Source organism: Barbus barbus (genome assembly GCF_936440315.1).
Source record: "Barbus barbus genome assembly, chromosome: 15".
Classification (NCBI taxonomy): Eukaryota; Metazoa; Chordata; class Actinopteri; order Cypriniformes; family Cyprinidae; genus Barbus; species Barbus barbus.
The window spans coordinates 14,775,097-14,801,063 of NC_136743.1; the positions used below are offsets into that span (position 1 = coordinate 14,775,097).

Below are 25,967 nucleotides of genomic sequence, written 5' to 3' on the forward strand. Positions count from 1 at the left end.
TTGAGAACTAGTGTTACAAGTGGTGATTACTGCACTAATTAAGCTACTTTTATAATACACTACATTAAATGCACATTTCATTTCCAAGAATAAAATAATCCTAAATAGTCAGCAGTTCAGTAGTAAACACATGAGTAGTGAATTCAGTCATGATGGCGAAAACCATGTCTCTTAAAGGGATAGTTCACCCAAAAATGAAAATTCTGTCATCATTCACTCACCCTCAAGTAGTTCCAAACCTGTATGAATGTCTTTGTTCTGCTGAATACAAAGTAAGATATTCTGAAGAATGTGGGAAACAGAGCAGTTCTGGGGCACCATTGACTTCCATAGTATTTTTTTTTCCTACTATGGAAGTCAATGGTGCTCCAAAACAGCCTGGTTACAAACTTTCTTCAAAATATCTTCCTTTGTATTCAGCAGAACAAAGAAATTCATACAGGTTTGGAACTACTTGAGAGTGAGTAAATGATGACAGAATTTTCATTTTTGGGTGAACTATGCCTTTAACTCTCCTTCTTGTTTTCTTAAGGTAGTTTGATTTATAATTTTTAAGGTTACAATTCTGGCATCTGACCCAGATAGACAAAGGCAAGACTCAACATGGCTCTAGTTGTGGTGGATGACTAAAAAGAAAAGGAAAGCATGGGTTTTTATTAACATTAACCTATGAATAATGATGATACAGTCATACTGAAACATATATTTAAAGATATCTGTGATTTATTTACATTCAGTACAATATAAGCATGTGGTGAATATATGAACTGTAAACGTGTGATATACCGTACAAGCATGAGGTGATATTCAATCAAACCAAATGGCGCTTTGGTAGCAAACCTGTACTAAATTCACTACTGGGGTAAAAAGCAAAAGCACCACACCGCAACAGCTTAAAGCATTGGTTTAACCTCACACGGGAGAATTTCTAGCATTCCTCTTCCAGTTGTAATCTTCTTTCATTGTTGCTTGTAATTAGACTGAAAACACCGTATTAATCTGGAAAGGTCAGGAGATCTGTAGCTCATTTGCTATGCCAAAAGTAAAAACGTACACAAAAAAAAAAGAAAGAAAGTTTTTCAACCCGAAACGTGCATCCATTCTCCTAATGCTAGCAAACAGGATTTACTGATACAAATTCACACAGTTCTATTCAGTCTTTGTATGCAAAAAATAGCATTTTAAAATGTGTCAAATAGAAAACAATTATAATGCAGCCTTGGTGAGCACAAGAGACTGATATGTAAGACGTATATGGGAGATTGTTTTCCTATTTAGCGCCCAAACTCTGGAACAATCTACCTAACACTGTTCGAGAAGCAGACACACTTTGTCAGTTTAAATCTAGATTAAAGACCCATCTCTTTAACCTGGCTCACACATAATACACTATCACATTTCTATAATTCAAATTCGTTAAAGGATTGTTAGGCTGCATTAATTAGGTCAACTGGAACCGGGAACACTTCGCATAACACCCGATGTATTTGTTGCATCGTTAGAAGAATGGCATCTATGCTAATATTAGTCTGTTTCTTTCTTATACCGAGGTCACCATAGCCACCCAGATCCAGACTGTATCCAGATCAGATGGTCACTGCAGCCACCGGGATCCAGTCCGTATCCAAATCCAGATGGTGGATCAGCACCTAGACATGACCTCTACAGCCCTGAACGTCAGCGGAGACCAGGACAACTAGACGAGCCCCAGAGACTGATCCCCAGTGAAGACCCTGTCTCCTAGACGGCCATCGGGACAAGACCACAGGAACCAGATGAGCCCTTTGCACAATCTGACTCTGCTTTGGCCTAGATTTAAACTGCTGATTTTGTCTGGCCAAGCTGTAAAGCTGATATAAAGCCACCCAGCTTGATATCAAGCTGATGTAAAGCTGCTTTGACATCATTTACATTGTTAAAAGCGCTATACAAATAATAGTGACTTGACTATATGGTATATACAAGAAAATATCATGAATTAATTGATCAACTTTTGCATTTATTTGTCTACTGTCACAGCTTGGAGAAACTATCCTGAGAGAGGCAGGACTGAGGGCTGGCAGGATTGAGCATTCACACTCATTATCTTGGGCCTTATCGATCCTGTCTGTCTTTGCCACCTCACAGGATCCTTCCCCTCACCTTGTGGAATTACCCATCACTTTGTGCCGGTTGCCATAGCGACAGACCATTGATCCACTCCACACCCGAGGTACTGATTGATAAAAATTGCAGCTAATGGAAAGTCTACTCTTCTATAAAAGAAACTGGCCACCGTATTTACTTGCCCAGATATTTCTCTCCTATCTGCGCTGTGAAAAAAGACAAAAAATCACTTCAAATGAGCATCATTGTCAAATTGAATCGAATGAACAACAGAGCAAAGGTGGATTCAATGAAACTTTTTGATTCTAGCAAGCTCGCCTCCATGTCTTCATTTTATATAGTAAAGGAATGTCTGAAAGCAAGTGCTGTAAAGTACGTGAAGGACACTGTGATCAAGTTTATTTATTAAAAGGTTCTGATAATTATTGCAGGAAGGGAGCGACAGCAAATCCAATGGAACAAAACCTCTGTTCATTGTTGAGCAAGATCGACGAAATCCGTGGCAGAGAGGCCTACTGTTTCTTGAGGTTTTCATTCAGTTCACATTCTAAGTATAGATTGCCCGATGTCTCACCAACTAATTAGGGAGTATTGGACACATTTGTCAAAGAGGCCACTATGGGCTGCCAAGAAGTGTTCTCAATTACTGAGACATGTGAATATGGTAACTGCTTTCCTGTGCAAACCTCAACTCCAGGAACCTCAGGCCTGAGGGGTGGGAGAGGAAATTATCAGATAGCAGCTCAATCCTAATGGTATTTGATTGTATTCTTCATTTAATAAACCATGAAAGGATAGAAACAGTAGGAGGTGTGGAATATGATTTTGTTTTTTTTACTCTTCAAGTAGGAACATTTAATTATGCAAAAAAAGATGTTCTCATAGTTTGAGCTAGTTTTGTGCCAATCATACAAACACATCCTCAAACTCGTTGTAGCATTTGGACCAATCGGACGCACAACTATTTGTTATATTTAACAAATACTCTCTTATGTCCCCTCACCTAACCAAAGGGCCAACTATGAGGGTCTGTGGACCCTTCCCAAAAATAAAATACATCTAACACCTAAGAAAGGCAAAACAGGCCTCTGGTTCCATGGCTACCCATCTGATAACACTTGTTTTATTGCTCAAAGGAATACGGGCAGAGCAACTCACTTAATTTCCCCTTAGGAAAAAGACATTATGCCATAAATATGGACTCTTCTCTAATTAATTCAAAGAAAAACCTTTCTTTGAATGAACATACATATATTCAGGTCATTGTGTATATTATTACTGTTCTTGCATATGTTTTTGTGTATTGTATACTGTTTTATGCATGCTTACGATAGCTCACTAGTTAATACCACTTTAGCTGTACCACGTTTAGTCTCTATCAATTCGTCTTCAGATGATCTAATTGAGAGTGAACATTACATGTTGATAACATATTAGTGTCCTAAGAATCTTTAGTAGTTTGTGCATTAACCCAGGCAAATTACCTAGCTAGAACTCTTCTGAACCCTTAAATTTTTGTGCCAGGCCTTGCGGCCTTGACTCTCCATTCAACAAAGGATCCTCGGATCTCAGCAGATCTCTTTCTTAGCTTTTTTTTCCCTTTCTACCTGGGAAGAAACTCCCAATTACAACCGAGCCAGAATAACATCTTTTGGAGTTCATCACCCTTCAAACCCGGAAGAACTTAAACTCCAACACCACCAAACCTTCAAACCATCAGAACTTTCATCCAAGACTGCATCCGGACACTCGTTCAATGGCCAAAGGCACTGCAAGTATCGTACATTTAACTAAATGAAACAGATGTTTAATATAAGCTATAAATGGCGCTGATGATTTTATTCAGGTGGTTAACTGACTCTTTTCATAGCTTCATTCTCTGGTTTCCTGATGGTTTCATCCATCAACTCTCATTTGCCCGTTCCCCATGTATGAGCGATTGACTGTTTGTTTGTTTGTTAGACTAGTTTGCGTTAATGTTTAGTTAATAAAACTCTTGTGCACAAATTACACGAGTTTCTGATTCTGCCTTGCAAATTAATGTCCCTTTACGATTTTTGACCCTTACTACATGCTCTTATGTATTAATACTTAGGAAAGTATTTTCTGTGGCCAAGAAAATACCCTTTCTTAGAGTTGATATGAACTTACACTGAATGTTCGCTGGACGAACAGATTAGTTGATGGCAATTTATTTCTGCTACAGTTATTACTGTCAGCCGATATAAATAATTGTAATTAATCATAATTAATTGTAATTAGTTATATACAATTCCCTTTTGAGCTAATTTGCTACATTGTTATTATTCTAGTGATCTTATGGAATCACGCAAATAAAGTGAGTTAACAAAAGCTAAGAGAGAAAACAAAGCACATCTAATTTAGGCCAAGAAAATGGCAGGATAATGCAGCAGTTCCAGGGCAACTCTGTCCATCCATACTTTATGTCACTGAGTCACCAGAGTGATGCTGGTAGAAAGATGAGTGAATTAGAGGGCTTTATTGGCATCAGAGCATCCATTAGTAGTGAGACCCGCTTTGGCAGGGAGAACAGCGAGTCTGCGTGCCAGGTGAACAAATGAACTGATATTGTATGTATGCTGATTCACCAACAGAACTTCAGTTTCATAGCTTCCGTTTTACAAACATACTGCCATTCTCATTAAGAACTCATTAGTTAATCTCAGACAGCTACAGTTATACTCATAGGGATAACAGTAAGGGATTTGTATGCTAGCTATAAGTCAGTATTTCAGATTTTTACATTTTCATTGACCTCATGACAAAAAAAAATTTAATTAAATATCAGCAACATTTATATGTCTGAAATACATTTATATTCATAATACAATTACTATATATTTTTTATACAGCTCCAAGTCAATCTTAAAGATTTATGCACACTATTACTGAATGTTTTAACAATTTTCAACCTATTATGATGCTTCCAATACAAAAACTTTATTAAATTTAAATATTATTTTTAAATTAAATAATTTCAAAAGTTAATTTAGGCACCGAAACATAAATATATTTACAATATTGTGCCTAAATTCACTTTTAAAATTACTCATTTTAGTTTGCTGAAGATTCAATTTAAATATCTTATTAAATAACAGTATCAGTCTTTTTAAAAACTAACTTTAAAGGGATAGTTCACCCAAAAATGAAAATTCTGTCATCATTTACTCACCCTCAAGTAGTTCCAAACCTGTATGAATGTCTTTGTTCTGCTGAATACAAAGTAAGATATTCTGAAGAATGAGGGAAACAGAGCAGTTCTGGGGCTCCATTGACTTCCATAGTATTTTTTTTTCCTACTTTGGAAGTCAATGGTGCCCCAAAACAGCCTGGTTACAAACTTTCTTCAAAATATCTTCCTTTGTATTCAGCAGAACAAAGACATTCATACAGGTTTGGAACTACTTGAGAGTGAGTAAATGATGACAGAATTTTCATTTTTGGGTGAACTATCCCTTTAAGTGAGTGTTAGATGACAGCAAAGGTAATCTAAACGCAAATGCATATGAAATGAGCATGGGAAATTAAATATCCAATACTGACCAATATGATGAATAACTCTTATACTAACTAATAAGTGATATGGTACCAATAATGTGCATCTTTCGTATTGTTATAACTGTCCTGAAATTGTTATGCAATGGCCCTTCTTAATGTTAAGCCCTGATCTGATACTCAGATAATGAACTGTTTATTTGAATGTGGTAGGTACTGAATGTTTTTAGTTTATGGAATAAAAAAAGAAAGTAACAGATCTCATGCATAGGTCCAAGTCACACAACCTAACAAAATGAGCATAAAAATCTCAGATTATTACTACGGAAACTGCCTTGCACTGCACATTCAAGGGGTCCCTGTAACCATTGTCAGAAACTCCTATAGTCTCACCACCAGATATTGGAAGGCCATAACATTTACAAGGGTCCGTCAAAACTTAAAAAGGAGGCCTCCCATTAGTAAAGCCAGGTATTTCCTGAGGATGCGAATGGCCTTTTGGCTTTTGACTAAACCATACCTATCTGAAACAGCTTAACTGGTCCAGTGACCCATCTTTCCACAGGTATTTTAAAGAACTAAAAAGAATGGTTCAAGTATGCCTTTCAGATCTGACCAGATGGATGCTTGGCACTGAGCATTCACATAAACCATCAAACAACTACAAGTGATGCACAGATAATGTTTTCCTTTGAATTCCTGTATTTTCAAAGGTTATATTCTATAAGGTTAGAACAGTTATATTCTTGCTAATTCTTGCTCTTGTTTAATCTGAGTATATTGTGATGAAGGAAAAGTTAAACAGTTAACAACAGACATCTACTGAAATATAACATACATTGTCATCCTATTTTCTTATTAATTAAAATGCAATTTATACAATACTGTGTGTGTGTGTGTGTGTGTGTGTGTATATATATATATATATATATATATATATATATATATATATATACAATTTATTTATTTATTTTTTGGATTATATTTTGGAGAAATTAAATGAATCCAATATGTACTTAATTTTCTGACACAAGGGAGAAATAGCACTGCTGTTAAAATGTGCTGTTAAAACACTGCGGTTTCAAAATATTGTCTGATTTATTGGACTTGGTCTGTACATATTATATCTCAAGTTTGTCTTTTTTCAAATGGAACTGAGATTTCAGTCCTAACTTTGAAGAGCATAACCCTTGTGTCTGTTCATTAAAGCATGTCTCACTCAGAGCTGTCAGGACAGCCAAATGATGTAAGGATGTCCTTTTCCACCATCATCCCATCTAAATCAAAAGCACGAATGGTTTCATCTAATAAATTGAGCTTTTGTTAAGGTCACCTCATCCTTTTAAGAGTGATTGCGGGACTATATATTTTGCGAGAAGAGGACAATGAAGAGTATATATGTGTACAGTTGTGTAGCACTGGATATTAAACAAATGGATTTTCTTTTATCTCATTTTAAGTTGAACATCTATAAAAAATTCAAAAATTTATTGAAGTTATTTTTTTTTTAAAGATACTACTTATGATTTCTATTTGAAGAGATTAAATGGCCATTTCATTTATCACGGGACTCTTGAAAGTCACCTGTTGCAGAACTGATCTCATAGTCTGACATATCCTGTTAACAGATCCTTATGAATATAAACATACACCTCTTATAAACTATTTGAGTATATATTCAGATCACCTAAATAGATTTGTTTCAGCAAATGAAGACACAAAATGTTGTATAAATATGTGCCTGAAAGCTTCATAAATAAATAGTCTACCCAATTAATTCTAAGAAGAGTGGAACAGATTTAGTGTTTTCAAGTGTAACTGAGTCATCTGTGGGTCAAATCATAGAGTGGCAAGAGGGTGAGTTTTTGCTCACTCACATGACAATTTTCAGAAGCCCTTGAAAGTCCAAACCAGGTAGGTGTTATAAATTCAGAGATGCACCACTCATTCATTTTGCCTACCAACAAAGCCCCTACACAAAACAAAATGCAGGGTCAAAAGATATCAGATCAAATCTGATAGTCAGATAAGAGGCTGAGATATTTAAGGCAGTATAAACAACAACAATCAACAAACTTAACACGCAGGAACGTTTTCAGCAATTGAACATGCGTTGCATTCATCATTTCATTCTTTTTTTGTGTGTGTGTGCATAAAAACAAATAGCAAATAGGCGAAGTAGGTAATTTAACCTAATCTTTCAGATGTCATCACACAAGATCTAAACTTTAACTTTAAGACAGAAATGCATGACTGGACTTTGGATGCCCTGATTAATCCCTACCAAAGACAAACAGAAAAAGGATGGGTATAAAGGATACATAGGCCAACAGATTTTGGGTCCTGTGCCGGTCCTGTTAGCAGCTTCATGAGGTCTACACCAGTCTTGAAGAGCAGTTTCTTAAAAAAAAAAGTAATTGGGATAGACAGCACCAGGATACAAGGAGTTATTTCATTTTTCATTTCAAAATCAAAGGATTTTATTTTAATTACAAAAGGATGTCTAATTTGTCATATTAACCTCAAGAAATATATAATCCGATTTGGAATAATGCAATTCTGATATAACATATTTTACTTTCTTTAAAATATAATTTTCATACCCACTCCGCTTATATTAATCGTACTTACTTGGATATTTTCATTCACATGAAACCCTGTAAACTAGCGTTTACCATGGCAACGTGAGAATACGTTTGTGTTATTTCTGCAGAAATGAAAGAGGTATGGAGACCGTCTTTGCTTGGATGGCATTATAGTTGGACGACACTCCGTCGAGTCAAGACTCCCTCCCCCTGCCATAGATTTGCTCTGTAATTCATATGGGTAGACTGCCTCTACTCATAAGCGTCTGACCATACCTCCCGTCAAACTAAGTCGCTCTTTCGTCTCCCACTTAGCTGTGACAGCCAGCCTCCAATGTGCTCAGTCAGTGGCTATCGAGAGCGGTCGTTATTGCACCTGCTTCGGTAGTGGTCGTTGGGTAGCATCCACCCGGTACGCGCGAGAAGACCCTGTGAGAGACTAAACTTTAAAGATCCGAAGAGATCATTTAACGTCATGGACGTAAGGCTGCATCTGAAGCAAATTGCTTTTCTGTGTTTTATCAGCCTGCTTCTGACGCCTTGTGGATTAGCCTGTGGTCCCGGTAGAGGTTATGGAAAACGAAGACACCCAAAGAAATTAACCCCGTTGGCTTACAAGCAATTCATTCCCAACGTTGCCGAGAAAACGCTCGGGGCCAGCGGCAAATACGAAGGCAAAATCACAAGGAATTCAGAGAGATTTAAAGAGCTGATTCCGAATTATAATCCCGATATCATCTTTAAAGACGAGGAAAACACAAACGCTGACAGACTGATGACCAAGGTATGGACACAAGCATGCGTAATTGCCAAGACTTACACTCTTTTAAATAATGGATGCCTATGTTCGCTGTAAAAGGTTTTTGAGTTTCCTTTGGTTTTTGGGAGATTAATTAAAAAAAAAATAGTGATGTTGCATTATTGGTACTTTAGATCAGTGTATTGGTTTTTGGGATCTTTAACGCGCCAGTACAGAACATTTATATTTAAATAAATAGAAAATAAAGTTATTGATGTAACTCAAACAAAATCTCATATTGCATTAAACTGTAAAAACTTGTGACGGGACTTTGTTTCCAGGTACTTTGGAGACACTGACAGCGAGCGGTCAAACGGTATAACTGTTGGAAATCCGGCACTGCAGTGCATGTATAACATTTTTTATCAAACAGCTGAGCTATAGTGATATCCTTAATGTGAACATTTGCATACTTTACATGGAACGTGTGAGCTATATTTTTGTATTTTGACTGTTCAGTATTCATTATATACCGTTTAATTTAAATCAAAATGACCATTCAGCGCTCATTCAGATTTTATTGCTTTGCCATTAGTGCAAAATTGGCACCGTTGGATAATTTAGTGTTAGTGGTTGAAAGCATGTGCTGAGCATAAGTTTTTTCTTTTCTCCAAACAGACCTTTGACAGTTAATAACATAATTATATACACGAAGAACCCCGCCTCCACACATCGTAAGCATAGCGTAATATGTTTTTTTTTTTCTGGTGCGCCCTATCAATTAATGCGTTTCCTCAAGACGACATCTGCGATTCTTTATGTGAATAGATCTCATGACCTGCTTTTATTGTGTAGTTAATGGAAAATGTGGGTCACAAGTGATCTTTGCCACTGATCTTCCGCGTCTAGTAGCCTACTGGATATTACCGGCTCCCGTGGTGAGCGCGCTTATTCCAATCAGCTGCTCTACTGCTTTCTCTGATGACAAAAAATATTTGTAGCCAAATTACAGTGCACGTTTCCCTGACAATGTCCAGCAAAAAAAACAACAACTTGCCCTTATACAGTAAAATAATAGCACATGTTAACAGTGCCATAGACGATACTGACATTTAATTAAAGCAACATCAGCGAATCATTGGTGGCAACGTCTGTAATTGATTGCTGCCGCACAGGCTGAGAGAAAGAACGTGAATTTTCAGCTCTATTTACTCCTCTCGGTTATCGATCGGTCGGTCTGGCACTCTTGACCTGTGGCAACAAACGATTTCCCCAGCGCACACATCTTTTACGCACAAACTCAGACCGACAATGTGCTTAGTGATGTATATGTATAACTCCGTATTGTTACACTGCGTTAGGGATCAATCTGATTCTAAAATGACGACAATTAAGGGGTAGGCCTATTTTCAGCATTATGTAAGCAAATGTAAAAAAACACAGAAACAATATAAACGTCACTTTAACAGTCGTTTGCTGATATGAATGCAGATACTCCAACTTTTGTTGCAGAAATTAGGCTACTTGGAGAGGAGGACCGACAGATCTTTTAGCACATGCTTTTTGATTATCTAAACATTCAGTAAATCTTCAACACTTAAAAAGGAAGGTATGTGTTGTAAATACTGACAACCTGTCTCTTTCACTCATTCAGCGGTGTAAGGACAAGTTAAATTCGTTGGCTATATCTGTCATGAACCAGTGGCCAGGTGTGAAACTGCGCGTCACTGAAGGCTGGGATGAGGATGGTCACCATTCCGAAGAATCTTTGCACTACGAGGGACGTGCGGTGGACATAACTACCTCAGACAGGGATAAAAGCAAGTATGGGATGCTATCTAGACTTGCAGTGGAGGCAGGATTCGACTGGGTCTATTACGAATCCAAAGCCCATATACACTGCTCTGTCAAAGCAGGTGAGCGCAATGTCATCACTATGCATTCACCATACAGATTATGCGATAGTTTAGATGCATAGCTTAGACATTTGTTTCTATGTTTGTGTTAATGTGTATTCTTTGAAAAACATATACAAAAAAATAATCATCTTCAAATAGCTTACATTGTGAAAAGACTGGCCTACTAATGGTTTTCAAATTGCCAAATTGGAGAACCTCTTGGCACCCTTTGTCACCTCACACATCCTATCAAGAAAATTAATATTTCAGGTGCCTCAAAACCTTTTGTTTTGACAGTCTCTACAGTTATTTGGGATCTTATGTCAAGACTCCAAATGGTGCCTCATGCATCTTTTCATGTTTTAACAGTAGGCCTATGCTATCAAGGGAATAATTTGTGGATATAGAAACGGAAAACAACTGGTGTTAACACATTAAAAAAATGACCCAAAAGCAGCTGAAATAGTAACTGAAATGTAATGACAAACCATTACAAGAAGTGTTAAATGAATTATGTGCGCAAAAGGCCAGTTGGCACGTTAGGATCTCAGCACCTGTGCAAACAGTTATACAAAACTAAAGGGATCAGGGAAAAGCCAAGTCTGTAGGCTCAATTTAAATGACAATGTCTGATCAGTTTGTGTTAATTCAGGAGCCAGAATGGCCAGACAAGCGTTTCAACACTTGCTTCTTTACAGTCTCTACACGAGTTTGGATCATTTCCATGTCAGCACCATCATGTTAAAACCTGTGTCAATGCATCGATTTTTGCAGAGTGCTTTATAAATATCCGCCTAAGTTGTCTATCTTCGCTTCTATCTCAGAAAATTCAGTCGCTGCTAAATCAGGGGGATGCTTTCCTGGATCTGGCACGGTGACACTCGCAGACGGGAGGAGGAAACACATCAAAGATCTTAAAGTGGGCGACCTGGTTTTAGCAGCGGACGAGGAGGGAAATGTCTTATTAAGCGACTTTATTATGTTCATGGACCACGATCCGACAACGAGAAGGCAATTCACCGTCATCGAGACTTCAGAGCCTTTTACAAAGCTCACCCTCACAGCCGCGCACCTTGTCTTCGTTGGAAACGTCTCAGCTAGTTCTGGGACAACAGCGACCTTTGCCAGCAACGTGAAGCCTGGAGATACGGTTTTAGTGTCGGAAGGTACAGGCAAGAGGCTCAAGAGCGTTACAGTGAAGAGGATTTACACTGAAGAGCACGAGGGCTCTTACGCGCCAGTCACCGCGCACGGAACCGTAATAGTGGATCGGGTGCTGGCTTCTTGTTACGCGGTTATCGACAGCCACAAATGGGCGCACTGGGCTTTTGCACCGGTCAGGTTAAGTCACACGCTGATGACGTGGCTTTTCCCGGCTCGTGACTCAAACGTCACTTTTCAGGAGGACGGCATCCACTGGTACTCAAATATGCTGTTTCACATCGGCTCTTGGCTGCTGGACAGAGACTCTTTCCATCCACTCGGCATTTCACACTTAAGTTGAGCCTGCAGCTACAGTATCACTATGTGGGCATCAGACTCAAACGTATCTTTATTTTCTGTAAGAAAAGCCTTAACGTGTTCATTGAATAATTTATTTGTATTGGATCATCTGTCTCTGGAAACGTACTACACACCGATTCAAGCATGATGTGACCGTTTTTGCGCATTTTTGTGAGATTACACGAAATAAGAGAAAGCATTGAATTTACAGGGCTGTACAGTGTGCAACCGACTGATCTATTTTATTGGATAAGCATAGGATGGCGTTCAAAAATTATATTTTTATACAAAGATTTGTATATTAGATTTTCGACGGATCTAAAAGTATTTCCAGAATCATATTTCGTTATTTGAAATAGTGCAAAGTTACATTTATTTAAACAGTTGCGATGTATCAACGAACTGTTCATGTCATTATGTCAAGTGTCATTGTTTTGACCACTGTTTCAACGTTTGTGTATTCACTACACTAACACTTTTTGTTTAAATGTACATTTCTTGACAAAAGTACTCAAAATAAATTCATGGTACGCATTGTGCAAATTATTCGATTACCTTTAAGGAAATTGAAAGGAAACATTTTGTTATTCATGTGGAATACGCAGCCTACATATTTCTGAAAGTGGTAAATAAGTAGCGGATCCTACGCGACTTGTTTTCCGCTGCAGTCTAATTCTTTCACTTGGACTAATTTATAGGCTAATCTAACTTTACTGAATCGCTTACTAAAAAGAAAACAACCACATTTTTTGAGACCCTCCCCCAAGCGCTCCATAAATTGCTCACGCGTAAAAGGAGCTAAAGGTACCTTAAAGTTTTAAAAATAGAAAAGCCAATTCTGAATTTGGATTAAATAGCAAAGAACTACATAACAAAATATCTATTTGAATAGGCTACTACAAGTCCATAAATGCTGTGTACTTCAAAATAGACATGAGACATAGCTTATTTGTTTGCATGAACATTAGGCTTAGACCCTTGACATTTTCTTTAGTAAGCTCTCAGTTTTAATATGTCTATTATGCTTATGGAGCAAGAGTATCTCACACAGCTGATGTCGTGCGACATCTACTGGCTTTTAACGGCTCTGTCACACTGTGTGATCCAGGTTTGCTTATTTAAAAAAAATAAAAAAATCTAAAATCCTATAGAAACAAAAAAAGGTTATCCTTAGTTTTAAAATGCTTAGAATGTACATGTTTGTTTGTTTTTAAATCATCCTTTCAATATGAAGTATATATAGTTAAATCTTAGATCTTTACATTGACTCCATCATTAAAGGCAGCTTGCTTTTCAAATAGCAGATCAGTAGGTAAAATAAAAACAGAACCCTGAACAAGTACATTCAAGTTAATTAAAATGTTCTTTCCTATGTAACCTTTGACATGATTGTTAGTGCATTCCCGTGGCAGTTGGCCTAACAGATGTTAAGGGAGCACCAAATAGAAAAATCAATAATTTTAGTCTCACTGTAGTCAAATCAAGCTCTACAAGCTCAACATAAGCAAAATGTATTCCTGGAAGACCTGAGCAGTCTTGGAAGAAATATGTTTAATGTAGAAAATAGCTACAAAAGGGTCTCACTGAAGAAAGAAACGGCAGAGTTTCAACTGCATGTTTTGGTAAAGTACTAATGTGGATGATTCAAAGGCCATTCAACTCATTCTACAAGAGCTTATGTAGAGATGTAGAAAGACCCATTCATGTAAAGCTCTAAAATAATCGAAAGCAATGAAGCTCAACTTTGGCACAAGTTCAAGCAGTGACTAGCTCAATAACACTGCCCACCTGAGTCAGTTAATCCATCAGACTTAAATCAGACACCAGGCACAAAACCTGTGATGAATGATGCAGACAGGCCGGGAGATACACTGGTATGCTGATCTTTTTCCCCTCAACATTTTACTCAAACACAACATTGGTGGTGGTGGGGAGGGGGACTCAAATTGCTTAATGAGAAAAGTAAGAAACATTTAGAGAGTGTTGCGACAAGGATTGAAATTCCACTCACATTCTGCTTTTGAGGAGGGAGCGGTGTTGACTCTGTGTGGTTGAGACTTGCTGGAAGACACAAAAGGAGCTGCGTGGAGACAGAGGGATGACCTTGGGCCCGGCCCAGGTACAAAAGCACTGCTAAAGGAACATTCCAGGGGACCAGGAAAACAAACTAGCCCCTAATCCTCTTTCTATCCCACAGTCTGCCGGATTAGAGCAGGGCCACTCTCTGCAAATGTTGACATTCCCTAACACAAGACGTTAGCGTCTTGGAAAATATTTCAGAATGAAACGTCTGTTGCAAGCAAAAGACCAAGCACAATAGGCAAGGCGGTCTTCTTGTATCTAAGAGGCAGTGAACCACATATTCTTTCAGTGGTCTGTGTGATTTTAGATGGAAGGTTTTTTGGGGGGGAAGTTAAATCAACATCTCCATCAGTGTTTGAAAACATAAATGTTTGAATTGGTTAAAAATGGCAAATTCTTAAATTACTTAGCTTTTTCAAAGCGCAATCAATCAAATAAATGATATGATTTTAAATTAAAACACAAAGCTCACAAAACATGAATATTAAAAATCCTAACTAAATATTAACAGCCTGCTTAAATTTCAACTTTAACATTTCAAACTTTTTGCAATTTAAAATAAATAAACAAGTTCAATTTATTAATTAACTGAAAAAGATCAAGCAAACTGGCCTCTAGATGGTGCTGGACATCTGCATGAGTAAAACATGTTGCCTAGGCAGACTTTTGTGAAGAAAGAGGAGGGAAACATTTCATATTCAAAGCAAGTCTGCCAGTGATTGTGTCAAATGCAGTGCTTTACCTAATTATGTTGGGGGCATAAAAAACATTACCACTTAAAGGGATAGTTCACCCAAAAGTGAAAATTCTCTCATCATTTACTCAACCAAGTTGTTCCAAGCCTTTACAAATTTCTTTCATCACAATTTTTTTTAAGAATAAGGTAACTATATATGTATTATTTATATTATATAACTACATTTACCTTATAGTTACTTTCTATATAACCTAAGATGGAACAAATAAAAGCAAAAAAAAAAAAAAGAAAGAAGATGATGGCGATGGGCAACTGAACAGTTGATGGTCCCCATTGACTTCCATAGTATTTTTTCCTAAAATGGAAGTCAATGGGGACCAACAGATGTTCGGTTACCCACATTCTTCAAAATATCTTCGTTTGTGTTCAGCAGAACAAAGAAATTCATGCAGGTTTGGAACTACTTGAGGGTGAGTGACACCTTTTGGGTGAACTACACCTTTAATGCTTATTAAAACATTACTGGCATTTGTCAACAGGCTATAATTCATCATGATGCCACCTTTGTTTTAATAGGTCATTTTTATTTGCACATTCCACAGAGACAAAACTTAACTGAAACTGAAAAACATTTATGGGGAATAATAAATCAGTAAGAGTGACTGTAAAAGTGACTCAAAATAAAGTATAAATATATCAAAGAACATACAAATTTGAGTGTTTCTTGCTAAATAACATGAACAGCCACGCAGGAACATGCAAGCAGTGTAGATATTTAATGGAAACCAAGGAGCAAAATGCCAAACCACTGTCTTCAACAATCACAAAAAAAGGCAAATACTGCATCATAACAAAAACGTTGCCAAACCTGTGAGAACACTGACAATTTTCTACTCAGCATGTTGTTGGATACGGTTTGATTTCAAAGAAATTCAGTGGTTCAGTCTTACTATGAAGTTGACATGGGTTTGAACAGTAACAGACTCTGTTCTCAGGCTGGAACTGAAGGGTCTATAACAGCCGAGACAAAAAGGGAAAAAAGAGGGCTTAAGCATCATGGTATATGGTACCCAAAAACACATAAACAAATATGAATGAAACAGGAACATGCTGGGAAACTATGGCATCTACTTACATGAAAGCGCTGCGTTGGTTTCCCCTGACAGCCACCTGTGTCAAAAGAAGGTTATAAAGGTCAGATCAAAGGTATGACCCCTGAGAGACACTCATTAAAAAGTAATGATGCCAGGCTGGCGCCCATTATCACGTTCCAGTAGCATTCTCGGTCCATTTTTACAGGGTGACAGTGGGCCTGCTGCCTGTCAGGGTCAGCAGTGTTTTTGTAATGCTTGTGACATCATAAAACCGCCAGCTCATTAGAGGCCACTGAGAAGCATTGTTGCATGTAATAACCGCTTGCTTTAACATTCCAGGTAGCTGTTTGGTCACTGCAGGCCGCTGTGGGTGGTATAGATCCTAACGTTTAGCAAATACTTGGAAATTACTTTTGAGTAGATCCCATCCTGTCACCACGGATGTTGCTAAATTAATCCCACACTGATTGTTTCATTGATCCCCTACAGTGAATTCAATCAAGTGAAAGCTAAAAAACATAGGCTACTCCAAAACCCAAAACAAAGGAGAATGAATGCAAAGCTACACAACCGTTCAAAGGTTTAGGCTCATTAAGTTTTTTTTTAAGTTTTTTTTTTATAAATTACTACTTTTATTCAGCAAGGATGCATAAAATTGATTAAAAGAGACAGTAAAGACATTTATAATGCTACAAAAGAGTTATATTTCAAATAAATGCTAATGCTATTAAATATAAAATTCTATTAATCAAAGAATCCTGAAAAAAAAGTAACACGATTTCCACAAAAAATATTAAGCAGCACAACTGTCTTCAACATTGATAATATGAAGAAATATTACTTGAGCACCAAATAAGCATCTTAAAATAATTTGATAATGCCATCCCAAGAACAAAAAATAAAATATATTTTAATTAATATATTATTAATATATAATAAAATGCATTAAAACAGAAAAGTTATTTTAAACTGTAATATTTAACAATATTACTGTTTTTACAGAATTTTTGATCAAACTGACTTTTAAAAAAAATCTTAGTGACCTCAAACGTTTGAACAGTGGTGTATATTTTGCTGTACCTTTGGTAAAAAATGGCTGAAAAAACATAAAAATTATATTTGTTTAATAAAAATGTGTATATGAATTATACCACATACTGGATATACATGGTCATTTAAATCATATTAGATGTTACCTTTTGATTCGAGAGAAAGTTTTTTGTCTACCACTTCCTTTAATATAGTTTATCAGAAATGTCTTTAAATTTGAATTACGATTCATTTAAACTCTAATAGGTTTTATAATAAGAATTTAAACGGAATACAAATACTGTTTTTGACCAGGTTCAAAACTAACATTAAAAAAATGGCCAAATTAATTGTTTTAAATTAACCCACCAAATATCCACATCCATAAAATTTACAGCATAGCAAATTGTCCCTCTTGACCTTTCTGTATTCAGCTTGACCTAGAGCTACACAAGTCGACAAAGGCCGCCCTCTAGTGGACCTTTATAAAATTATAACCTTACGCAGCCTTGGGAAGTGCATGTTCAGAAAAAAGATATGCCTTCATATCTCACCAAGACTATTCCAGTCACAAATGATGAGACAAGTGAAAAGAGCGTTAAGAACACAAATCCTAGTAATAATAAGATGAACATCTTATGCAATAATAACACAATGATAATAAGTGATAATGTAATTTCTACTTTTCTTCAAAACTAATTTTTGAAGATCATTGATTTTTGATAAAATCATTGTTTTGTTATTACACTGTTATTACATTAGCCAATTAGCATATCAGCTAACCAAATATAATGTACTGTGACAGCCACAGGAAAAAGGGATAAATTGTTTAATCTGGAAGAAAGAAAACACACACTGATCAAAACACATAAAAACCTGTGATTCAGATGACTACCGTGCAAGCATTGCTCAAGGCAATGCTATGATGCCTCTGTGTCAACGAGTGAACAATCACCTCTCACTCTCTGTGCAGTAATGCACAACATGACAGCCGAACGCCTCTCAACCCCGTCAAGTCTTTAGATCCGCGCACACCAGGGATAGAGTCATACTGTGCAGACAGGCACATCAACAGACCAGGCAGCAGCAGGTGATTGGCTGCAGTCAGGATGGGGAACTATGGGGGAATACTTCATCCTCAGAGCTTACTATATACTTCCTGCTCAGCCATCTGAGAGGCTTGTGCATTACAAGTAATTACATATCAATGCCAAAAATGCATTCTGTGGCATGCTCTCAAAACAGATAGACGTCAGTAATGAAAACTATAAGAGAAGATGCCACATACTGTTAGGTTAAACATGATTAACTTCCTTTCTAAAAATGTATTATTGTTTTGGTGTCTCTCTATTTAACGTTAGTCTCACTTGTGGCCACATTTCTCACCTCTTCAAGAGTTTTTGTGTTGCTGTAACTTCATTTAGCTTTCTAAATAGTAAGATTTTTGTTTTTTGAATCAATACAACAAAGATAAAATAAGTAAACTGAGCAAAAATTATCGTAAAAACATGTATTAAATATATTAAAGTGAAATTACTGAACCGACACATAAGAGAATGAGAGAAAAAAAAATGCTCATTTTAGAAGAAAATCTCAGATGGCACTTTTGCATCCATCCATCCATCTACATATATAGTGCTGCCAAACGATTAATTGAATCCAAAATAAACGTTTTTATTTATATAATATACAGTGCCTATAGAAAGTCTTCATACCCCTTCATTTTTTCACATTTTGTTATGTTGTTTTTGTTAAACTGCTTTAAATTACTTTTTTCCCCACATAAATCTACACCCCACTCACCATAAAGACAAAGCAAAAACCTGATTTTTCATAACTTTGCAAATGAGGAAACACTGAAAAAATCTTCATACCCTTTGCTTTGACACTTGAAATCTAGATCACTGGATCATCTTTGAGATGTTTCTATACTCCGACTGGAGTTAACCTGTGGCAAATTGAGTAGATTGGACATGATTTGGGAAGGCACACACGCCAGTCTATACAAAGTTTAACAGCTGAAATGGATGCCAGAACAAAAATTAAGCCCTGAGGTCAAATGAATGGCCTGCAGAGCTGAGAGACAGGATGGTGTTGAGACAGATCTGGGGAAGATTACAAAAAAATTCTGCTGTGTTGAAAGTTCACAGGAGCATTTGGCCTCCATAATCCTTAATGGATGAAGTTTGAAACAATCAGGACTCTTCCTAGATCTAGCCTCCTGGCCAAACTGAGCAATCGAAGGAGAAGGGACTTGGTTAGAGAGGTGATCAAGACACTGATGTTCACTCTGGTTGAGCTCCATGATATTATATGGAGATGGGAGAAACTTACAGAAGGACAAACATCACTGCAACACTCCACCGATCTCGGCTTAATGGCAAAGTGACCAAACTCAAGCTTCTCCTCAGTAAAGATATACATGAAACTCTGATTGGAATTTACAAAAATACACCCAAATAACACTCAGACTATGAAAAAAATTATTCTCTGGTTTGATGAACCTCAATTCCTTATTCGTGTCTGAGGGAAACCAAGCACTGCTTATCACCTGCATAACACCATCCCAACAGTGAAGCACGGTGGCGGCAGCATCATGCAGTGGGGGTGTTTTTCAGCGGCCGGGACTGGGGAAGTGATCAGAGAAGACAGAAAGCTGAATGCAGCTAAATACAGAGATATCTTTAATGAAAACCTGGTTCAGAGTGCTCAGAACCTCAGACTGGGCTGAAAGTTCACCTTCCAACATGACAATCACCCTACGCACACAGCAGACAATGCAGGAGAGGCTTAGGGATGACTCTATGAACATCCTCGAGCTGGGACTTGGAGCCAATCAGATATCTTTGGAGAAACCTATAAATGGCTGTCCACCAATGGTCGCCAGCCAACCTGACAGAGCTTGAGATGATCTAAAGAGAAGGCAAAAAAAAAAAAAAAAGAGAAAGCTTGTTGCATCATACCCAAAAAGACCTGAGGCTGTAATTGTTGCCAAAGTGCTTTAACTAAGTTTTGAGTTAAGGGTATGAAGAATTGTGCAATGTCCTTTTTTCAGTGTTTCCTTTTTAATAAATTTGCAAAGTTGTGATAAAATCGATTTTTGCTTTGTAATTATGGTGAGTGGGGTGTAGATTTATGTGGGGAAAAAAGTAATTTAAAGCAGTTTAACATAACACAACATAAAATGTGTAAAAAATTAAGGGGTATGAAGACTTTCTATAGGCACTGTATTTGTTAAACTGTGCACTGTGTATATTTATTATGTGTATATATAAATACAAACACATGCATGCATATATTCAAGAAAGATATGTTACGTTTATATACTAAATATATTTATATATGATATCATTTATATGAATATAAATATATACATGTAAGTATTTTCAAAATATATGCTGTATTTGTGTGTCTTTATATATACATAATAAATATACACAATACATACACATATATTATGTAAACAAAAACTTATTTTGGATGTGATTTATCGCGATTAATCGTTTTACAGCACTAATATATACATACATATAAAACAATATACAACAAACAACTCCTATTTTAAATAAATGTGATCTTTTGAACTTGTTATTCATGAAATAATCCTGAAGACAATGTATCACAGTTTCCACAAAAATATTAAGCAGAACAACTGAAAATTTTCTTGGGCAGCAAGCAAATTAGAATGATTTCTGAAGGATCATGACACTACGGCTGCTGAAAGCTCAGTATCGCCATTAAGCATTAGAAACTTATTTCTTTTCATCTTACTAAAACCCTAATATGTCATTAAACTACTACTTACCCCTTAGAACACACTGCACCTGTATTCCTCACAGCCTCGTTTTCATTTCTGTCAAAAATTATACATGGCACCTACTGCATGTTAACAAACTGAACCTACAGTTTTACCAAATTACATAAAGGTAGACGGAAGAGCATTTATATCCAGCGACCATACTGTACTTTTGATGACATCACTGGAATCATTTTAGAAGATACTTCAAACAATGAGAAATCGAAGATGTTTCCAAGGAGACAAACACCAAAGGCAGAAGAATGCAGTGCCAATCTTATGAAACTGCCTGCTCGTTTTATTTCAAACATCTACACCAGGACAGCGTGTCATTAACCGCACTAACTTTCACAAAGGGGTTAAGCTGTTTCACAGTAAATTGCACTGATCGTATCAGCTTTCCAGGGTGAGTAGACGGGCCTGACAGTGAGTGGTGGAGCTGGCAGGGGAGCGGGGATTTGACCTACCTGAATGGGTCTTACTGACATCAGCAGGTTTTTCAGATGGACCCCAGCGGTTGATGAAGAAAGCCCTTCAACTGACACCAGGTCTGCAGCCTTGCCCATTCTCTCCCCCGTCTTTCTGCTCTGCTGCTCGTCTGTTTGCCTGGCACCAAGTGGGCACTGCCCATCTGGCCCTCTCCGACTATACCTCGCCCCTGAACAACAACCTGCAGTGAGCGCCAGGCGCATGCCGAGACGACCAATTTAGTTTGCCCTTCTGGCGTCTGCTGATGTTTCAATACAGACGAGATGCCGCAATGTTTTTTGACTCTATTGACTAACAAAAGAATAGACCTTTGTGAGGGTAGACGCCATATTTAATTTTACACTAATGGAAACAAGGCTGTAAGGGACGGACATACAGTATGGTCAATAGATCTTACAGACCTCAAAGTCCAAATTCTCGTCCGAAATTTTCACATTAAAAAATAAATACGACCTCACGTTGTCTCAATCACATTTACACACTGCCTCCGAAACTTTCGTCTATTGTAAAAAAAATTCGGACCAGGTTCGATTTTCTGCGTTTTTTCTGTGAACAGGAATATTGACAATAAATTATAAGGATTAAAGAATATAGTGGAGTACTCGCCCACATTCACAACATGATAAGGACAGAGACACAATTACCTCATCCTGGGGCTGGTTTGGGCCGGATCCCCTTCCCTGTTTGGGACAGTTTAAATTGAGACTGTGTTGCAGAAATGAAGGTGGCGATGAATCAGGCATTTTGAAGGTGACAATTCTGGGCTTCATTTTAGTCACTGCGTTAGTCTCTTTGCTCGTCTGTGGTGTGAGATCACAACTCACACTCTGTGGCAAAAAAAAAAAAAAAAAACGGCAACAACAACAAAAACAGGAATGTTAAAAAAAAAAAAAAAAAAAAAAAAGGAAAGGAAAGGAACAGTTATAACTTATGTCTTGATTCATTAGTATAGTATGGAAAAAAATACTATGGATGTCAATGGCTTCCAGCAAGTGTTTGGTTCAAAATATCTTTTTTGTGTTCTGGTTTGGAGCGACATGAGGGTGAGTAGCCTAAATGATGTCAAAATGTTTATATTTGGGCAAACTATCCATTTAATATGAATCTTTTTCCCTCTTATTAAGTTCTTTTCTATCCCCAATGGTGGCATGCAGGTCTAAGGATGGACTGGAGCTCTCAGTGTATTTTTAGTCCACTTCCATGTGTCTTGCTGATCTTCCCATGCTGCAACTTTCCTGTTGTCCTGCCGAGAGTGTCCCACCTCCCACCTCAGAGCTTAATGAGCATAAACAAATCAGGAGTCCTCGTGACTCTCTCTGCTTCAAGTTCCGCACCTCTCTCGGCTGGCTGGGGCTCAATGTCACACCTGACCACTACACTGCTGTGAAAGCAGTGGGCATCCCCAGACCTACAGTCAAAACAACTGGCCTACAGTGTTGTACAACAATGGCACTCCCACAGACTATGTTGTGATGTTAGACAACATCACAACATTTCCTGCAGGAGAACAGACCTGAACATAATTGATTTTTCCCACATGGTCTATGGGACAGTCTGTGTTGTTTGTATTAGGATTAGATTTGTCAACACAAGCATTTATTTATTATTTAACACAAAACAAAAACACAATAAAAATTAGAGGTCGACCGATATGGGTTTTTATCTGGCCGATGCCTATGCCGATATTTAGAAATCAGGGCAGCCGATGGCCGATATATGGTGCCGATTTTCTTTCTTTCTTTCTTTCTTTTTTTTCCCCTTTATCTCATAAAATCTAAGTCAGGCAATAAGAAGTAAAGTGATACATAAAATTGCTTAAATTAAACATTTATTAAACAAAGCAAGCCTGTCCAATCAGTGCACTTGTATAATTTAAATAAAAAATAATGTATACATTAAATAATAAATACACAGCAGGTAATCAAAAATCTAGGAAAAAAAGTTTTTTTTTTTTTTGTGCACAAAAACTTACATAAATAAAATAAATAATATAATAAATCAAATAAACAAGAGTAGTGTTACACAGTAGCACCCAGCAGCATTTCTTAATTTTTGGTCTGAAGTGAACAAAACTATATACAACACCTGAACTTCAATTGAACACTTGTTCTGAGTCTGAACTTTTTTTATTGGGTTAAATTCCATATTTGCTAGTCTTTTGTGATATTCACTAATGTTGTATGCTTATGTGAATTACAAACGCTCTCTACTTATACCCATTCAATCATATTGACAGCGCGGAGTTGAGAGCTCCATAATCCACGTGACAGCGTGTCGCAGTTCTTTGGAAACTCGCCACTGCTTTCACAGGGATGTTCATTTTAACCGGTTAACCGACCGTAAGAATTTTGACCGATTAATACAATCAGTTAAATGGTTTAAAAAGTCTTTTTTTTCCTAGTAATTTATCAAAATATTTAAAAAGGTTTTTTATTTAATTGCGTTTATTAGAGAGAGAGAGAAAGAGAGAGAGAAAAGTCGTGTATAAGTCGCATTTTATTATTTAATTCAGAAATAGGCCTAATGCCGACGCGAAATGTTTACAAACATTATAATAAACACTGTAAACATAGCTAGGCTATTTTAGTTCCCCTCACTCCACAACGCATTCTTTCAAGTAACAGTAGGGTGATATCAGGCAAATTGGGCCACTTTTTTGTTAATTGCTTGGAACACTAACAAAAAACCCATGTATGACATTTAACTGTGTTCTTATGATTAATAAGGACTGTTTTTAATATTTTTGTGTTGAATTGATGTAATAAAATAAAATTGTTCAGGCCCTACAGGTTTTGAAACATTAGCTGCCCCACATTTTTTGAGATGGCAGTGTTCAGGTAAAATGGGCCGGCCGATCAGCAAAAATGGGCCAGTCAAACTGCAAAGTGAAATAGAGACATTTCTGATAAAACACATTTAATTATGTTTAATTTTATAATATAACAGAACACTGCATCTAAATTTACATTTAAATTACATTAGAACATCTATTTGAATTGCATTAAAACATTAATTTCAAACAATTTAATCAATAAAACATACATTTCATGAACAAAATGTACAAACCCGATTCCAAAAAAGTTGGGACACTGTACAAATTACGAATAAAAAAGGAATGCTTTTATTTAATAATTTACAAATCTCATAAACTTATATTTTATTCACAATAGAATATAGATAACATATCAAATGTTGAAAGTGAGACATTTTGAAATGTCATGCCAAATATTGGCTCATTTTGGATTTCATGAGAGATACACATTCCAAAAAGTTGGGACAGGTAGCAATAAGAGGCTGGAAAAGTTAAATGTACATATAAGGAACAGCTGGAGGACCAATTTGCAACTTATTAGGTCAATTGGCAACATGATTGGGTATAAAAAGAGCCTCTCAGAGTGGCAGTGTCTCTCAGAAGTCAAGATGGCAAGAGGATCACCAATTCCCCCAATGCTGCGGCGAAAAATAGTGGAGCAATATCAGAAAGGAGTTTCTCAGAAAAAAATTGCAAAGAGTTTGAAGTTATCATCATCTACAGTGCATAATATCATCCAAAGATTCAGAGAATCTGGAACAATCTCTGTGCGTAAGGGTCAAGGCCGGAAAACCATACTGGGTGCCCGTGATCTTCGGGCCCTTAGACGGCACTGCATCACATACAGGACTGCTACTGTAATGGAAATCACAACATGGGCTCAGGAATACTTCCAGAAAACACTGTCGGTGAACACAATCCACCATGCCATTCGCCGTTGCCGGCTAAAACTCTATAGGTCAAAAAAGAAGCCATATCTAAACATGATCCAGAAGCGCAGGCGTTTTCTCTGGGCCAAGGCTTATTTAAAATGGACTGTGGCAAAGTGGAAAACTGTTCTGTGGTCAGACGAATCAAAATTTGAAGTTCTTTTTGGAAAACTGGGACGCCATGTCATCCGGACTAAAGAGGACAAGGACAACCCAAGTTGTTATCAGCGCTCAGTTCAGAAGCCTGCATCTCTGATGGTATGGGGCTGCATGAGTGCATGTGGCATGGGCAGCTTACACATCTGGAAAGGCACCATCAATGCTGAAAGGTATATCCAAGTTCTAGAACAACATATGCTCCCATCCAGACGTTGTCTCTTTCAGGGAAGACCTTGCATTTTCCAACATGACAATGCCAGACCACATACTGCATCAATTACAACATCATGGCTGCGTAAGAGGAGGATCCGGGTACTGAAATGGCCAGCCTGCAGTCCAGATCTTTCACCCATAGAAAACATTGGCGCATCATAAAGAGGAAGATGCAACAAAGAAGACCTAAGACAGTTGAGCAACTAGAAGCCTGTATTAGACAAGAATGGGACAACATTCCTATTCCTAAAATTGAGCAACTTGTCTCCTCAGTCCCCAGACGTTTACAGACTGTTATAAAAAGAAGAGGGGATGCCACA

The 25,967-nt window shown here is 37.2% G+C and overlaps 1 protein-coding gene across 1 annotated transcript; it reads left to right on the top strand.

Moving 5' to 3' along the window:
* Nucleotides 1-8,682: 8,682 nt before the first annotated feature.
* On the top strand, nucleotides 8,683-12,348 carry LOC306881144 (tiggy-winkle hedgehog protein-like; the record flags this gene model as incomplete). The annotated part of the gene is made up of 3 exons (XM_079435065.1): nucleotides 8,683-8,991; nucleotides 10,601-10,862; nucleotides 11,669-12,348. The coding sequence occupies 3 exons, from the start codon at nucleotides 8,683-8,685 to the stop codon at nucleotides 12,346-12,348; spliced, it is 1,251 nt and encodes a 416-aa protein (XP_079291191.1).
* Nucleotides 12,349-25,967: the final 13,619 nt, after the last annotated feature.